This window comes from Lissotriton helveticus, chromosome 10, assembly GCF_964261635.1.
Source record: "Lissotriton helveticus chromosome 10, aLisHel1.1, whole genome shotgun sequence".
Classification (NCBI taxonomy): domain Eukaryota; kingdom Metazoa; phylum Chordata; class Amphibia; order Caudata; family Salamandridae; genus Lissotriton; species Lissotriton helveticus.
Genome location: NC_136071.1, coordinates 878,154,872 through 878,173,734, shown reverse-complemented (window position 1 = coordinate 878,173,734; position 18,863 = coordinate 878,154,872). Strand labels below are relative to the sequence as shown.

At 44.1% G+C, this 18,863-nt stretch overlaps 1 protein-coding gene across 6 annotated transcripts in view; it reads right to left on the bottom strand.

Moving 5' to 3' along the window:
- The window catches only part of LOC144784606 (ATP-binding cassette sub-family B member 5-like), a 1,313,284-nt gene that overhangs the window by 486,378 nt on the left and 808,043 nt on the right, over positions 1-18,863 (bottom strand). For all 6 annotated transcript variants that reach the window (XM_078663518.1, XM_078663516.1, XM_078663520.1 and 3 more), the window contains one exon: positions 8,110-8,152. In XM_078663518.1, the coding sequence (XP_078519644.1) occupies positions 8,110-8,152 (43 nt within the window). The remainder of the gene's footprint in view (positions 1-8,109; positions 8,153-18,863) is intronic.

The following is an 18,863-nucleotide window of genomic DNA, read 5'->3' as shown; positions in this document are numbered from 1 at the left end:
TGTAATGTAAATACGGTACTCATGTAAAGCGCTCCAAAACCTTCGGGTCGAGTTTGCACTATATAAATATGCACACAAACAAATGTGAGGGATCTGCAGTTATGAGTATCCATCAAAATAGGACCACTTCTGAGTGCCTGCACTATTGCAGAATGTCCGAGCAGGCATAAAGAGCAGCAATATTCAGGGGTGGCTGGTGACATTTGAAAGTGGTGAGGCGTAAACTAATTTGCATATTGCACCGCAGCGAGCGAGCCCGAACCACCTTGCATCCATCAATACATCATTCATGCATCCACCCATCCATCCACCCACTTACCCATCCTACATCCATACATCTTTCATTCATGCATCCACCCATCCATCCATCCACCCAACCATTCTGCATCCATCCTGCATCCATCATTCATTCATGCATCCACCCACCCATCCATCCATCCTGCATCCATCATTCATTCATGCATCCACCCATCCATCCACAAATTCTGCATCCATCCTGCATCCATCATTCATTCATGCATCCACCCATCCATCCATCCTGCATCCATCATCCATCATTCATTCATGCATACACCCATCCATCCATCCATCCACCCATCCATCCTGCATCCATCATTCATTCATGCATCCACCCATCCATCCACCCATCCATCCACCCATCCATCCACCCACCCATCCATCCTGCATCCATCATTCATTCATGCACCCATCCATCCACCCATCCATCCTGCATCCATCATTCATTCATGCATCCACCCATCCATCCACCCATCCATCCACCCATCATCCATCCTGCATCCATTCATGCATCCACCCATCCATCCATCCATCCTGCACCCATCCACCCATCCTGCATCCATCCTGCATCCATCATTCATGCATCCACCCATCCATCCACCCATCCTGCATCCATCATTCATTCATGCATCCACCCATCCACTGCACAAATACAAATGGACATCACTTCTGCAGGTGCCACACCGCCCACGGGGTCCCCCACTTCTTGCCACTGCACTTGCCAAGCAGAGAATGCAAGAAGCTCGGCCACGCAGGGTAGACCAGACATCAATACATTTTCTGGGCACCACATCCACAGGTGCACCGTCGCCCAGGGGACGCCACAATCTTGCTCTGCAACCTGCCGTACCGCACACAGAAACAGAAAGGCACTGCAGTTAAACATCTCCAGGCCCCTCGGCGAGGAGCTGACAGGCAGTGCTCAGTCCGGAAGCATCCCCCTGGTGCCAACCTACGTGATAAGGGGTAGTGTCGCATGCGCAATGAAGAGAGGGAGAACCAGCATCAGCAGCGCAAAAGCACACCACTGGGAGAAAGACTCTCCAAACTTGTGTAACCTGCAACAATCATACACCTAGGGTCCACCACTCAAGGGCCACAATAACAAAGCACCAAGCAAGTGTCGTACAGAAACGAAGAAATGTAATACCAAAGAACACTGCTGCAAAACACAATACAAAGCAGCAGAACATTAGATGGTTTTACTTAGCCACAAAGAAAAGGTTAAAGTGTGAAATAAAGCATATGCGTGACGGTCTGTGCACTTCCAAAAGTTTGCACACGCAACATCTTGTTATTTTGATAACAGGAGTCTGCACATAGGCGGGTGACGGGTGAGTCTGGTTTGTGACAAAGATTGTTGGAATTCTTACTTACACGGTATTTGGTGGTTTGCTCGAGAGTGACCCCAATGCTGGTGCTGTTGTATCATAACAATTTTCACCAGTCTTCCTAGATATTTATACTCGGATCAACTACGCTGTCAGAATGGTGTCAAATGTGTCATTTTATTTGTCCAAAAGACCACCTTTCATTCTAAATCGGTGTCCTCTGCAATCCCCTTGGGAACCGCAAAAAAGCGGTCTCCGTTGCTTATCAGCGCCAGGATTGGCTGTGGAGCAGCGTAACTCCCTGCCCCATTCGGAGACCGGAGGCTGCGGCATGAGGCAACCCTCGGTCTCCCAAGGGGGAGGCTACTGCGCATGTTCGGGCTGGTCAGAAAAATGACCAGCCCAAAGCAAACATGCGCGCCAGCGCCAGTAGCACTGCTGAGCAGCGTGAGCACGCACGCTCACAACAACCCGATCAAGTACAGCCCCATCCCCTTTCTCCCCTATAAGCTACATCTGGTGCGGCCGGTGACGTTTCAGATGGCGGTGCGCATTGGTTGGCGAGGCAACGCCCGAACGCCCCAATGGACGCACCGCCGCTGAGTTTTATGCCGTATAAAGCATTCTACTAATCTACGTGCAGGAGATTGACTAAATAATATCCAATCTAAATATCAAGGTCTTCGCAAAAAAACAGGGAATTTAAATTTAGGATGGAAATTACTCCATAAACTGCTGGATGAGTGGCGTCTTGTCTTTTTCCAGGAATAAGCTGATAGCTGCTTCTTTCTGTCATGTTCCAGAAAGCCCTAATTCTAAGACTGATTTAAGACCCCCTCCACTCCCCCTAAAAATGGTTACGATCGTTTGAAAAAGCCCTATACAATTCTGTATACAGGCCACGGAAACTAGTGACTGTTCCATTTCTTACTAGCTCCGAGAATAACCCGCTGTTCCTCAGAGAGAACAACTAACCCTTTAAAATAATAACCAACAGCTGTTAATTAAAATTGCATTTTTAATTACACATATTTTGTTAGAAATCACTATATGTCCTTATAATAGAGGTTAGGCTTCATACTTGGTACTGTATGTGTTTGTTCTTAGAGCTTACACGAGCTGAAAGGAATATATCCCTCAGAAGTGAAAAGTCCAACGCTTGTTACACTAGTTAATTAGCCTCACTTTTAATTCATATACCTCATAAATTATAGCCTTGAAAAGGAAACCCAGACTTTGACGTTTCCCAAAACAACATATTTCATCACAGTACACATGTGCACCCTTACTGCATTTGACGATGCTGTGACCTTCTTGGCTGCTATTATTGACAGAAGAATATATTTTGTTAAACCTTTTTGAGTTTTGGAACAAAAAGAATCAAGCAATCTGCTAAACATTAGAGTAAGGCTTGTTGCAAAAATCTACGCTCTGCTCTATATCTGCACTAGCTAGGTCTCAGGCAGGTATTATGAAAGCTTCTTTATTTGAATGAATCAGGTTACATAAGATATGGAACACTCTGGGAGGAGCACAAATTTGCCGCTTAGCCTCTTACTCTCACCTGGCCAAGTACCAGACCGACGCTGTCTATTGTCCACTCTCACACATGTAGCCATCCATGCACCCAAGCACAATCACTCATCCATCAACCACAACTAAGCATTCATCCATCCACACTTACATTCATCCAACTACCCAACATCAACAATCCATCTTGCCATTCACACATTTAATCCTCCTTCTATGTAACCACCCATCCATCAATTCATTCACTCTTATCAATCTATTTATCCTACTTATATGTTGAAACCAGTCTATCAATCCGTTCATTCAACCACCATCCATCTGTGATTACTTGTATCCATGTGTGCGCTATCTAAGTATAAACATTTATGTATGGATATTCTTAATGTTTCCGACATACTGCCATTACAACATAGGATATTCACACCTACAACAAACCAGAAAAATGTAATTTTCCAAAAGTTGTTCAATCTGGGAGCACGGACATTTGCGTCTATACGAGTACAAACGAAAGATTTGGGACAAAGCTTTTTGAACTTGGTAGTAAGTAGCAACGCAAGAGCAAGCACAAGCAAAGTAGAAGAAGTGGGGCTTGCTGTTAAATTGTCAGAAACGAGGGCATAGGCAGGCATTAGGAATTAGAAAGGCTCTTTTTTAGTGCCATTTACATTAATCAAGTTACATTAGGAACTGAATACCCTGACAGTGGCATATTGTACAGCTCACCCTCGCCCCGTGGTCAGGTTAACTGCCAGACTTACCCTGTGACGTCACACACTCTAACACTGTCATCCTGGCTAAAGTCCATGTCTAAATAAAAACAAATACAACAAGCATTTGCAATGCAAAAGGTCTCGCATTTACGCGAGTTTGAGCTATTGGCATATTGCTGCTTTGGTTTTTAAAACATAAATAAAAGGCATTGTCGTTTACAATGCCAATATCTTAAACGTGCGTAAATGCGAGACCTAGTGCATTGCAAATGCTTGTTCTATCTCGGACCAATTAAAGGATTAGCATGTCAATTAAAAAATTAGCATGTCTACACCTTGTGTATTATGTTACAAATGGCATACCATTTGTCTGTCTACAACTGCAAAGTGCAACAATCCTGCCCGATTTCACTGGGGAATGATGACACAATAGAGAGGAGTAAGACAGATTAGGAACCAATTTCACAGATAAGAGGTGATGAAACGGGATCAGATTACAGAACATTAAAGACCACGGTGACATATTAAAAGGAAGAGGGTCAGGCACGTTGTGGGAGTTACCACTGAGATGAGAGGTTAACATATCTTTCCCCTGTTGTTCGTGCTTTTAAGTGGAACTGGAAGGGCCCCTGGCAATATTTAACAGCAATGTGCGGGCGGGTGGGTGTCTGACGTGTGAGGATAGTAGGGCTGGAGTGTGGGTTCTGGGCTGGCTCATTGGTGGTTTGAATGCTGCTATTCGAGGATATGGTGCAGGGCTCCGGGGGCGGACAGGATTGCGGGAGATCTGTGTGGGTAGAGGGCATGGTGGAGGGGAGGGGGGGTCCATGACATGAGTTGTATGGATTGTCATGTAATGAGTCGGACATCTCGGACTCTTCCACAGACACTATTCTGGCTCCTCCTTCGTCCAAATGCACACACAACGATTTCCCTTCAGTGCTGATGGGGCCAAAACACTCCAATAGTGTGAATACAAATTTGTCAAGCAATGATGAAGAGCGTGGCTTAAATCATGGAAGCTAAAAGTCGGTGCTTTCAATAGTGTGCCGCTCGATTTGTAATTGATGGTTTCTGTCATTGCATCAAGATATATGATGTTGCAAGGAACATCATAGTTACAAGGGATTAGGTCTATTGGCTTTGTCAATGGTTGTTAGAGGCATAAGAGATAGGAGTAGCAACTATAGCTTGGACATAAAGTAGAGGTGCTACAGAGGATTCAGCGAGCGAGGTCAGCGGGTGGAGTGTAGGGAGTTTGTGCGCAAATTTAGTTAAGTGGGCAATGTTTGAGGAGTCACATGGCACGGGAGGGGATGCGGGAACATTGGGTGCAGGGGTGGCGTTTGTGAAGGGAGACTGTTTCCCGGGCTGCTGCAGGCTTACTTTGGAGGTTGCGGATTGCAAAAAGGGGGATCAGGAGGTGCAGGGGTGGCGCTTGTGAAGGGAGACTGTTTCCAGGACTGCTGCAGGCTTACTTTGGAGGTTGCGGATTGCAAAAGGGGGGGATCAGGAGCACAGTGCCGGAAAGGCAGGCAATGGTGGGGAGTCTCAGTGTGGATCTACAGCCGCTGGTCCTGGGGGAAGTGTTTAATCTCCTCCACCTCTCACCGTTTTGTGGACTTTGGTGCTGTCCAACATGCTTGCACCGACGTCAAACTTTTGGCGCATGCGTATAATCATTATGTAAGATAGCGCGTGCATGTTAATGCGCACTATTTTAAACGAGAACATAACAAGACTGTAGTTAGGCAGTGCTGCTTCCCAAATGACCGGAAGTTATGTGTCGGCACAAGAGGCAATAATAAGCCCACTAACAAAAAAGATTAGAAAGTTAACTAATGGCAAGCGGCGAGAAATTACTAAGTAATAGGCGGAGTTTCCCCACGCAATTAGATTACTAGATGTCTCGGAAAGACAGCGCATGCGCGCTGCCTAGACGAGACCTAAAAACCACATATTACAAAAGAAAGATACTAGACTCATTTTTCAAATGCATGAAGTGGAAACTGGATGTAGTCCAAGGTCCAGTGTTGCTATGGCCTTTTAGGCAGTCTGACAGTAGGCTGTGACATGATCAAAAAACAACTCCCACACCAACTCTTTCAAGTTGGTCCATCTGTCACTGCTCAACTGCACAAAAGGCCAGTTCAACATTGAGGAAGCTGATTTCACAGAAAGCTGTTAGAAATTCTTGGAACAGGTGTCCAAAACCTGAAACCACCTGGCACTATAGTGAGACTGGTTCCCTTTCCTGATACCGAATTGATTGAGCTGATCTTCGGGGTTCATTGGCAATGATAGAGTGTGTCATTTGATCAAATGTTTGTCAGCTGTACGAAATAACTCCTCATATTCGAGACTCAAAGGTTTATCCACTAGGTGTCAGGAAAAAAAGCTTCCTTGCAAATAATACTTCAGAATTCCAATGACCCTGATCACTCTCATGACTAAGAAGGTCAAATTTCTCCTGAGCTATTAGGTTTTAATCCTTTCTTTAGAAGGAGCTCCATTTTATGGATATGATCCTACCTCAGAGGTAACACTTGAGATAGTGGTTGCCTGAACCTTCCAAGAGAATACTACAATGGTTATTGTGGCCATGGGAACACAGGCCCGATGCACAACTGGAGTGACATAAAGCCTGCTCGGTGTCAAAAACAACAGAGAATGGAGACGCCATTATTGGGCATAATCCATTATAAAATAGGAACATTTCAGTACTCAAGTACGTTGGGCGTGGCAATGTCAGTTTACTGGGAACCAGAATAGCTGTAAGTAGAAGTACATGAGACATTCTTTGTGCCAAGAGCATACATGGTTGCTAAACTTTTGGGATTTTGGATGCCTAAAATCATAGCGACATGTGCAGGGGGCAGGGCGGGGAATGGATACAATGGACTAAAGCTGTTTGTTTTGGTGCTGAGTGATTTTTTTAATGCAACAAATACTATGGCACCAAAGGTGAATGTGCCATGTCTTCTGCTGTAAACGTTTGTGTGCAAACATACTGACTGAAAGCTTAAATCCCAGCTAATCTGCTCAAGCCAAATACTTTACATTATTTTAATCTCTAAAGGTTGATTTTAAGATATAAGCACCGGATATTAGTGTAATACTAAATAATAATATTATACATTTGTGGGGACGGAAAAGTCCCTCGCTCGATTTAACGGATGTGCACCCCTGTCCCAAATGTAATGATGTCTGGATCTCGAGTGCTGATTTTAGCCGTCATGGGTGAACATGGATCCTGTATGTGCACCATGAAATGAGCCTATCTCATGGATTGCAGTACTTTTGGACAGGGAGGGGCGCCCAAAGCACTGCCCTCATAGTGGTAAAAGGCTACTGCCTTTTCCAAGAGTTAAGCAGCATGATTGCGGTGTTGGCAGCATACCATGTAGTGATCAGTAGGAGTGAACAGGTCCTTATTACCTGTAACTGGAGTGAGGTCAACAGGCTCACTAATTTAAATTTCTCCTGCTGTGTGCTTAATTGGCCTACATTGGTTTGGTGTGTAGTGATGCGCAGATCATGTGCGTCATACATATGCTTGGTGTATGTGTGCTTGTGAGTGGTGCAATACAAAGATAATGCTGTGCTGCACAGTACGTGCATACTAAAAGCATGTGCTGGGTGTATGTGTGCCTGTAAATGGTACAATACAGAAAGGATGTTGTGCTCTACAGCGCAAGTTTGCTACATACATGTGCTGGGTGTATGTGTGCTTGTGAATGGTACAATACAGAAGAGATGTTTTGCTGTGCAGCGCGTGTTTGCAACATACATGTGTTGGGTGTATGTGTGCCTGTGAATGGTACAATACATGGGAGATTCTGGGTTCCATTTCAGAAGACTCACGGTTGACTGCCAGAACATGAGGAGAGGAGGTAGAGGAACACCCCACCCACAAGGATTTGGACACCATCCCAAGAAGCCTTGGACTGTTCGACCTGCGCTACCACTGAGAGTCAAGTGCTGAAGGGGGACTTAGCCCAGTTGTTCAGGATCCATAGTATGTTGGGCCATGGGACATCAGGAGTAAAAGGCCTCAAACCTCACGGTTGGGCCCAATAGTTCCTGCTTGCCCCTTAGCCCTCTGAAAGGGGTTCTGACAACATTCCGAATGCAGATCGATAGTAATGGCAAAATACCAGATGAAAGACTTCTGTTTTTCTTTAACAATGTTTTTCTTAGTGGTGTAAACTGCATATGGTATAGCTTTAGCGGGTACTCACTCTGTCATTTGGTCTTCAAAAGGCTTCAAACCACTACAGATTGCTGTAAAAATAAAAAATAAAAAGCAGTAAGCAAAGAAAAGCACAATGGCCTGTTTCTCATGCACCTACAAGTTTAGCTGGTAGTCACATTAAGTATTACCACGGTTGTATACATGTATAATCAATCTCACTGAGGAAAATACTCTTTATTTTAGTAGTGCTAAAGTGCTGACTGAATGATTGTTGTATGCTGGCAAGGCAATCAGTGTGGTAAAAACTCCATGCTGAGGTCTGCATGTTACCAGCACTTTTTAGTTACAGCTTCCAAATCAGCAAAAAAAGTGCCGTAGCAAGAAACAAGAAGTAACAAGCTATATTTATTACTATTTTCAGGGTACTAAATAGTATGTGTCATATCAGAATATTTCTGGATGACATTCCTTTATTAAGCTAATGACTTGTTAAATTTTCTTTTCCACCTACTATGTTGTTACCTCCTGGCTCCCAAGTATTTAAACAATCTATACCAAAGGTCTTCAAAACTGGTGGGCGGGCCTCTCTGGGAGGCTTAACTGATCCCAGGGGGCGCCAGGCTCTGGCCAAGAGAAGCATCATGCTGATAGCAGTGCTTTGCTATAAAAGTGCATAAAATTAGGGTCAGTAAGCCACTCTGGGCCATCACTAATATCTTTTATCATTTGTTTCCTGGCTGGAAGTAGGTGTATTTGATTGCATTTTTAAAAGGGATAACAGCACTTAAGTGCAATGTGTAAACATTGTTAGGTATATTAACACATTGCCATTTTAAGAGAATAATTGTGAAAAATTCCGAGTGGGGGGCAATAACGTTATATATAGGGTATGATGCCTATCCGGCTGAAGTTATTGATTATTCATCGCATAATGCACATACATCTAATGTATCATGCAGACAAATCAACAATCATACTTTATTATCTTACTAGTTTTTTGGTGTTTGTAACATTTTTACAAGAGCGAACACACATTCTACACATTGAACTAATAACACGGAATGGTGCACCCAAAAATTGGATAGTCCACAGTTAGACAAGAAAACAGCCTGCTTTATTGGACTTTTCAATTTTTGGGTGCACCATTCCGGGTTACTATTTTCATTTGTTGCTGCTTGGCATCAGAGTCATGCAACAAAACAGCTGGTACTGTGAATGAAGTGCGCCAATCTCTGATTGAAAGGTACTGTGTAGGAGGTGCGGCTCCAGATGTTCGCCATTGTTTGGTTTTCAATAAAATCCTACACATTTCCTGATCTTTTTTAACTTTGCATTATCAACCGTATAACTGACAGAAGTTGGTGCTCCCAAGTAAGCAGATCTGTGGAATTCGTTGCTAGTGAATACCTCCACCAGTGTACATGAAGAAGAATAAAACATTGTGTATATGTTTTAAAGTATACATGTTAAATGCAGCTTCCTGTATTAGCATGTCAGGCGTTGCAATTAACATGAAAACTTTCAAAAAGGCACGCAATTAGCAGCGCTCCATTAACAAAAGGCATGCAAGCAAGCCTAAAAGCATGACGTGTGCTTTCACAATCACCCATATATGTTAGTGATTCTGAAAGCCAACGTTGTGCTTCTAGACTTGCTGCATGCCTTTTGTTATTAGAGCGTGGCAGATTGTGTGCATTTTTTAAAGTATTCATGTTAATTGCAGCGCCTCTCATGCCTATACAAGGCGCTGCAATTAACATATATACATTAAAAAATGTATACAATCTTCCTGCCGCTACGCTCTATTAACAGAAGGCATGCAGCAAGCCCAGGGCTTTAAGTGGGCCGGGTCCTAAAGCAGGTGCTGAGACGGGTCCTTATCGGGCTCTTCATTTTTGCCCTTACCATCAGGGTAAAAAAATACAAAATCTCAACGCTGCAGCAGTGCAACTGCTCTGCAACAATACAATTGCTCAAAGCCTTTGGTGTTCTTTCACAGTCTGGTCATTTCAGAACCGAAGCATTTTCAATATTATATTTAGCAAAGCCCTAGTTGTTGCTTATGCAACTAACAACCATTGACAAAGCCAATAGTCCTGGCTTGTTGTAGGTATGTTATTTGTTGAATTATATCTCTGGCTGCAATGACAAAGGCAGCACAATAACAGTCGGACAGCACACTACGCTAAGCAGAGGTTTTTAGCTTACATGTTTTAAGCCGCTCCCTTAATTACATAAGCCACGCCCCTTTAAGAGACCCCCAGTTTTTTCATCCTACTTAAAGCTTTGAGCAAGCCTAAAAGCACTACATGTGCTTTCAGAATCACTAACATATATTAGTGATTCTGAAAGTAGACGTGGTGGACGTCTATGTACATTCCTCCCCCTGTGTATCCAGGAAACCCTCTTCAGAGCTGAAAAGTGAACTAATGATTATCAGTTCTGAAGAGTGGAGCGATTCCCGCCCCCCCCCCCCCCCCCAGTAGAGTCAGCTCTGTTCTGCAGAGAGGGATGTATGACGTTACAATGCATACTATTACCACGCATACCTTTACAACGCGGTATTTACAACGAATACCGTTACAAAGCATAGCGCTTAGAGGTGCTGGATAGTGGTAAGTATAATTTTCTATTCCAACTCCAGTCCCCGTGGACACTAGGGAAGGTGTTGGATAGAAAATTAAACTTATTACTTACCCTAGAGCGCCCCCCAGCGCAATGCGTTGTAATGGTATGCGTGGTAATACCTGCGTTGTAATGGTAGTGCGTTGTAAAAATGTCGTTGTAAACGTTGCATACCGCAGAGAGTCTTGCCCTGAGGACCTTGAATAATTCTTAAACAGATTGCTGCAAATAGCATTTACCTTTCATTTATTTTTAATGTGGGTAATGTGTGCAAGTCTATTACTGACATTTTATAACAAATGTGTTTTTGTTTCATGCAACCTCCATATTTTTATTTTATTTTAGATCCAAACAGGATCTCAGCTATGAGAAATGGGAGGATGTCACAGTGATTATTTGCAGTAGTATTAGTGAGCTTCTACTGTGTTATAATATTGGAAAAATATATTACTATCCCTGAATATTAACTATAAACACATTTAGAATTTTAACCACTGAGTCTTTGCACTGTTTGTGATCAGGCCAAAGAGGATATGAGAGAGCTGAAATTGGATCATAAATTCAAAGCTGATCCACACAGGGCCCCCAAAATACATTTGGCCCAGGGCCCTCGAAATCATTAAGATGTTCCTGAGCCTCTGCTGTGTAGATAGTTAGGAATGCAGAGATTCACTGGCACTGTGGAATGAGGCAGGTTGCCCCGATTTCATAATATATATTAGAGTAGCTGTGTCGTGGATGCAGATGCTCTGCACTGCACCTGTTAATTTCCAACATGACACAACCAGTGTACACCAGTCACCAACACAAATTCCTTCCCCAGGGCCAGACTGTCCGTATCAGGCTTCCGGCATTTGCCCGGGCGGCTGGAAGGGTGGGGGCCAGTTTTGGAGCAGTGGGGTCGGCTTTGTTACTGGGTGGCAGTTTTGCAGCGATGCTGCAATATAGGACCACAGTTACAAAAGCAACAGTGCTGGGGACCGGTTTTGTTAAGAAATAGTGCTTGTCACTCCCCCCCCTCCCCGGAGGGTGGGGACAAGTCGGACAAACTTGCCAGGGCTACTTTGGGCTCCAAGTCCAGCCCTGCCTGCCCCATCAAGCAGACCTCCTGTGTTCCAGAACCTAGGCTATTTATCCTCACAATCTAGCAGGAACCCCTGTGTCCCATGTCAGAACACCTTTCGCTGCACCCACTAGAGAGGTCAGGTTCTTGGCGCACAAAATATTGGCTGCAGTGCACAGAGACATTACTCTGCCGCACCCAGCCGAAAAAAATTAGAGGGAACATTACCTGTAACAGATAAGCACCGACCACCCGTGGAGCAACGCGACTTCCATGAAAAAGGGGAGACAGACAAGACCCTACCAAAGAGCCACACTGAGGGTCCATCATCAATTGTCACAGAGGCAGTGACACCAACAGATGCTATTGAGGGAAGCACGCAACGAAAAAGGTGATCGTCTGCACCTACCGAAAAACAGACTGAAGAGGACACCGCAGGCCAGGTCTTTGAAACCACCAACGAACAAGACGATTATGGACCAGGTGGAGAAGTAGATGACAGGGCACTGCAAGCCTTTTCATTACTGACACTTAGAGAAAGAGCCCTTGAAGTGAGTAACAGAAAGACACTCCATATCTATACTTATCACCTTCAAGAAAATGCATTGCATAGTGCAAAAAATATTTTCTAGTACCTTGCTTATGTGTGAGCTACCTGTGTTGCAACAACGTGCTGACCATCCCCTCATTGCAGTACATGAGAAAGTAGCCCAAGCTTTAGGTCTTGAAAACTGCTGGATTTGTAGACAGTTATCTAGACACCCCAGCGACTCTATTGGCCTATATAGGACACCTGTGCCTATGCAGAATTAGGCACAAGGAAAAGGATGTCTTATGTCCAATTTAAATTGGGATTGTGGAGAAGGAAAGGTTGGATGGTAACCATGTTGTACCATACTGACAAATATTCAAGCCCATTACCAGGTGCCACCCACGGTTGAAAACAAGGCCAAGGAACACGCATTTCCTGTATGCATAAAACATCATGTTTCCGGATGTAACCCCGCTTCTCAATACTTAGGATAATGAGAAAGTAGCAAGGGTCCTAGCATGTTGGTAATTGATGATTGTTGGACTTGGCCTTGTTGGCTAAAGTTCACTTAAACTTTTTGCTTTTCCCCTAGACCATTTTCCTGACAGAGAGCTGTGAAGTTAGATGCAGTAGGTACTTGCCACTGCTAATCAGTGTGCAAGTACAGATGTTCCCTGTATACATTGTAGTTGTGTTTGGTTGTCTCTGATTGGTAGGTTTACCTTACTAGCAAGATCCCTAAGTGATGTGCACTGTGTGTGCCAGAGCGAGTACTAAAGAAATGTGCAGAGATTAACCAAAGGTATTCAGTGTAGGGGCAGAATGGGGGAGATTGGGTGTAGAACTGTTAGCCTAGTTTCCCAAGAATTGGAAATGGAACAGTGAAGTTTGGTATGTCTGAACTCACAGCGACATACACATCTTTTTGGGTAGGTGCTTTTATCGCTGTGTGTCCAGAAACGACTCTTTGAGAAAATGGCTGAGTTTATGCTTAGACCTTTTTGGGTGTCTCAGCCGAGTGTGAATTGCCTGCATGGATCAGGAAGAGGTGAGAAAGGCTGAGGGAGGTTGTGCCCCTGGGGAGGGGTGGAGAATGCGCCAGGCTGCCCTGCACCTGAAGCGGGGAGAAGGAGAGACTTTGCGAGGTGAAGAGGCCTGGTTCAGAGCCATAAAACAATAGACCCATCTCCCTCTGAGTGAGTAAAGATCCAGGCCCCCAGTATCAAAGAGCTAACGGTGACACTGGGGGAGGGGGGTACACCAGGCAGATATGGGAAGGGCCGGGGACCCCTGAGCCCAAGAAAACTTCAAGGACAATAAGGGGTATAACTAGAAGAATTGTAACCCCAAGACTTTGGTTAGGTTTTTGTCATGTTGACGATGTCATCATGAACGGTCTCAGTATCGTTCAGAGAAGTGCTGGGAGCGCTTTGAAGGCACCGTGGACTGGTCGAGGTTCTGGCAGCTTTGAACTGTCCACGATCGGGAAGAAAACCTCTGCCTCAGGAAGAGTTGCTGAACAGGCTGCAGGAGACACTTGACCATTGCTTTGTGATCTGGGGCTTGTGGGCAGGTTGTAGCTCTAGACCGAGGAGAGACTGAAGAGGGCGCTGCAGTGGATCGAGTCCCTCCTTCTTCCTGAGCAGGACTTTGCTGTATGCTGCGTCCTGAACCCCAAGGGCCCGAGGTGAGCTGGCTCTCTGTTCGGAAACACAGGAACATAAAAAGTTTCCAGGAAGTCTCAAGTGGCGCGGTGGTAGGACCGTGTCGTGGCAGCCTGAGACCTCCGAAGGGGTGCCTAAGGTGATCGTGGGCACCGGGAGCGAATCAAGACTCTAACGCACAAGGTGATTGTCTTGGTGCGGCTACAGGTGTTGGAGCGCCTGTGGATTGTGGGCATCGTGGAAAAGAGCAGAGATTCGGGACGTTGCAGTGCAGTCCGGGCACTAGTGAAGAGTGCCAGGACCTCATGGGCACTAAGAAGGAGTGAATCTCCGGCATGTGGGTCGGCGTGTGGTAGTGCAGCCAGGTCGTTAGCGGAGAGCACCTGATACCTTGTGTCCACCAGGCGGAGAGGTGATACTCAGACGCGCAGTGTGCGTGTCGTGGTGCGAGCTCGGCGTTAGTGGAGAGCACCTGAAGACTGTGTGCACCAGGAGAAGGAGAAGTCCTGACAGCGCTGGAGAGGGGGACCAAGTGATCGGGCCCTCGAAGGCAACGTGGGGTAGCCCCAGCATTGTAGGAAAGGCTTTGTGGAAGGGATTTGTGCTGAATGTTGGCCGCCCGCAGGCGCTGAACTACTGGCCTGAGCCCGCCTTGCCCGTGGTGACAAGGTTCGGGAGTGAGGCCAAGCCGCTGCGGCAGGAGAGGAGAGGAGAGGTCACGCCCCCCCAGGTAAAGTGGATCATCGCCTGGGGCAGGGAGCGGGCCCGGAGGGACACTCTCTTGGCCTTTCGCTGCTGGCAGCTGCGTGCGCCTGTTGCTTCGGCACAGATCTCGGTCCGTGCTGGTCCCAGACGGGACAGTACAGGGGCCGGATTTGAACTTGTGTGTCATCGTTTATCTGTTTTGGGGGCAACAATCATAGAACACTTTGCATATTTGCTGCTAACGAACTATTGAACTATTGGACAACGTCTAACACTAGAGGTGCTTAACAAACTCAGTGGTTAGTGCGCCACCTTGCAGGATATGGGATCCTAGCTTAGCGCACTGCATTGGTTATTTACTGCACTGTACTGAATTGCACTGTGACGCATTACCTTATTCCTTCCTTGCACAGGGCATGCTGGTGGTGATACACATTGCATTGTTTTCCTATCACACTGTATGTAATTGCAGCGTGACGCATTGCTGTATTCCTTCCTTGAACAGGGCATGCTGGTAGCGAACCGAGTTGCATTATCTTGTGTTGACTCAGTCCATGATCTAGGCGCTAAGCATTGCATTGTTTCACTGTAGCATTGTACAGGAACCCATCGTTAAGTAGGCCAGTATTCCTCGTATTTTGCAACATGTGTGAATCTAGTGGTACGACATACCTAACCTGTTGAGAACGGTTAAAAGTCAGTATAACTGTTGGATAGAAGAGGGGGTTGGGGATAAGGACCGCCCAACCCACCGGAAACAATATTACCCAGTGTATTTATGAGGGAATTTTATTGTGTGGTCATTTCGTATATCTTTTGATATAATGTTTACTCGTTTTATACAAACTCGTGTGGAGTCTATGTGTGGTGACATCATTGGGATTGCTGTGGGCGTGGTTGCACATACTGAACACTTGTGCCTTGGAGATAAGCCTGGCTGCTCGTGTCAAGCTACTAAGGGGGTGAACAGGGCTGTCTTGGACAGTGTCCTTTCTTGGCCTAACATGGGAGCAAGGGGTCCTGGTCGAGCACTTGACAACAAAAGTGCGCGCGGAAACGCCGGCTTCTAACAATGATACCATAGGTAATTATAATATAAGGGACCAGCAGCCAGTAAGTAGGAAATGGACAACTGAGTACAAGGGAAACAAGTTAACTACACTTTACATTACTGGAACATCACTAAAGCTGGAGAGACACTGTTAATAACACGCAATGGTCTTCTATACAATCCATTAATTGAGCATAGGAATGATTATGCTAGTGCACCAAATTTGATTTCTAATAAATTGGATTATCCGTTATGGTCGGCTCACTGCTCTTGCATGGCACCGTGGGCAAATGTCACACTTACAAATTCTGAATGGGTTGATTACAAATGGTGTGATCAATTTCAAAGCACTTTTCCTGAGGGGGTAGGCCTTCCTCTCAGCAAATATCACACATTGGACAGTTACATGGCGGTATGTATTTCATTTGTGGCACTAAGGCATACAAGGTATTTCCCCGGTACTAGGAAGGCATGTGTGCTATTTCTTATCTGACACCGAACATTTCAGCCATGCTGCATATTGCAGTCCATGAGCCATTGAATTTGAGGAGTTTCTAACAATAGTAACACTATAGTGTTGTCCTCAGTGTTGTTGTTCTGCAGTTAAGGTTCTACAGAGCCGAAGATAGCCCACATATATCGTAAAATACAAGAAGACGAAGAGGAAGCACACATAAAAAGTTTGGATTAATGGCTTAGATCTATAACCTATAAATGCATTGAATACTAGCATATTATTTTGTTTATGTTTTAATAATGATTATCTCCTAGGTGTGTACCTATGCAACAATATGTAGTTAATTTAATCACTGTGCTGCAATGGTGTAATGGCATTCAAAGATATGTACTTTATGGATACATTGTTACTTCTATGCTTCTACCATATATATATGCATATATATATATATATATATATATATATTTATATATATATATATATATATATATATATATATATATATATATATATATTTTTTTTTTTTTACATTACAATGGTTTATGATATAACTATCCTAAAGGGAGAATATTGTGGGAAAAAAGATATATATTCATGTACATATATTGTAATCAATTCTGTATCTCTTCGTACTATCCCAGATCTAATAAGCAATTTATTTCTATCCCCGAACAGCTCCAAGCAACTGGTTCCAAACAAAGACAAAGTAGCCAAAGTAAGGTCAAACATAGGTTAGAGCAGAGCTCTTCTGAGTGACTTACTCACACAAAATGTGCAGTAGCAATCAAAGCAAAGGTGACCATTATGGGGAGCAGAGAGCTTAGCATTTCCGCCTCACCAGCTTAAGTTCAGATGGCTTCAAATGAGCTATTTTACATTGTTCTTTCGTGAGAAGTCATACTTCGTCTCCTTGGTGTGGCATACCCATCTCTTTCATGTAACAGTCAACAAGACAGTTGAAAACAAATGCTACTATTCAGAGATAGTTTGCATCAGGTAACCAATAAAACATGTTAATTGGGCTTGCTAATCATCCAAGAAAAGGTACAACACTTTACTGATGGCCAAAGTACTGACCCATTGCTGGTGTAGCACCTAAGTTAGGAAACAAACTCCCACATAATTGCCTGATACCGGCTCCAGCACATTTGTCATGTGGTTTCATTAGGCCCAGGTAGGAACACCACCATTTTACATGCTCATGTGTTAAGTTGCCTTCTTTTCCTAAACACACTGACATTTGACACACATTTGCTTGCAAGCTTGTGCAGGATAATATTCTCTGAAATGGATCTGCTTACATTTTCACTTTGAAGGAATATTATCACAATACCTTGAATAATCTGTACAATAGCTAATTTCACTGCACAAAATGTTGTTGTTTGCTATTGTCTGCTCAGCGACTGAGCTATCACAAAAGAATCAATAATAGCAGCCTGACTCTGGCTTCGGCATGGCAGCATGGATGATGTTTATTATATAAAAGATATCACTCCCTTGTTTACACAGAGGGGCATTTCTCTGGTACAGAGAGGTAACCCCATGTCGGAATTCCAGCCTAGCTGTTTCCTGTTTACTCTTGCGAGGGGTGAACCCCAGCTCTCTAACAAGTCGGGCTCCCTGATGACACTTACCCACAGTTAACAGGGTAGTTAGGTCACCCTATATAGATTTGGCAGGTTCACCCACCCTAGGTACACTAGGATAGGTAACACTAGGTAGGAGCACAATATATTACCGTACTTATATGCAAGCATACATTCTCTGTAACAGACAAATCGTTGTACTATTTATGTTCTTCACCATTCTCGTAATGCTAATCACCTTATTCTGTTTCCTTTTATTGATTACTGCAGAGCACGTATTTTACTCAAAAATCACAATGCCTCTGCAAATATTGTAACGCTATGCTGTGCGTTTCTTGTGTATCTCTTTGGGTATGCATAAGTAATCAAATGAAAAGATTTCTAGAACTGTTACCAAAATTTCCTTGGTGGAGTCAGGGTTGTCATGTTCTGAGGTTGCACATTCCACCTGTACTCCAACTAAGGTTAGGGGTACGGATGGTGTACTGTGAGCGAGCAGGACTAAGGCCAACATATCCTGATGTGTGCTCAGAAGCAGTCTTGCACAGTTTTTATGTTTAGGTTGTCCAACAAACATAGTTTTACTGAGAAACTATAAGCAGTACGACACATTCAGCTCCCCTTAATAACTTCAGAATGTTTAGTGGTCACTGGAATAGGAATGATGGATCTTCAAAAATATGGTAAAAGTCAAGTAATACTTAACTGAGGTAAAATCAATAACTAATCACACCACTGACGGTAGATTCTATTGAAATATATGGAATTAAACACAAACCCATAAATCTTTTTTTTTAAAAATGTTTTTTAAAAACTGTTTATAATTGGAGTTTCATACACAAACAAAGACAGCATTACGTCGCTTATAATATTCTGACACCGCATATAACTACATTCAAGTGGCTGCTAAGCAATAATATATATGTAGGTCAGTGAATTAAGTGATACAGCCACTGAAACATCTCTGTACTAGGTGATAGCTGTAAGTACACGTAGCAGCTATGTGTCAATATGTCTATCCAGCTACCTAGGCTGAAACCCCCGAACTAAAGAAGAGAAATGGCGATATGGACTCAATAATAGGCGGGTCATATTTGTAAAGAATGCTAGAGTTTGG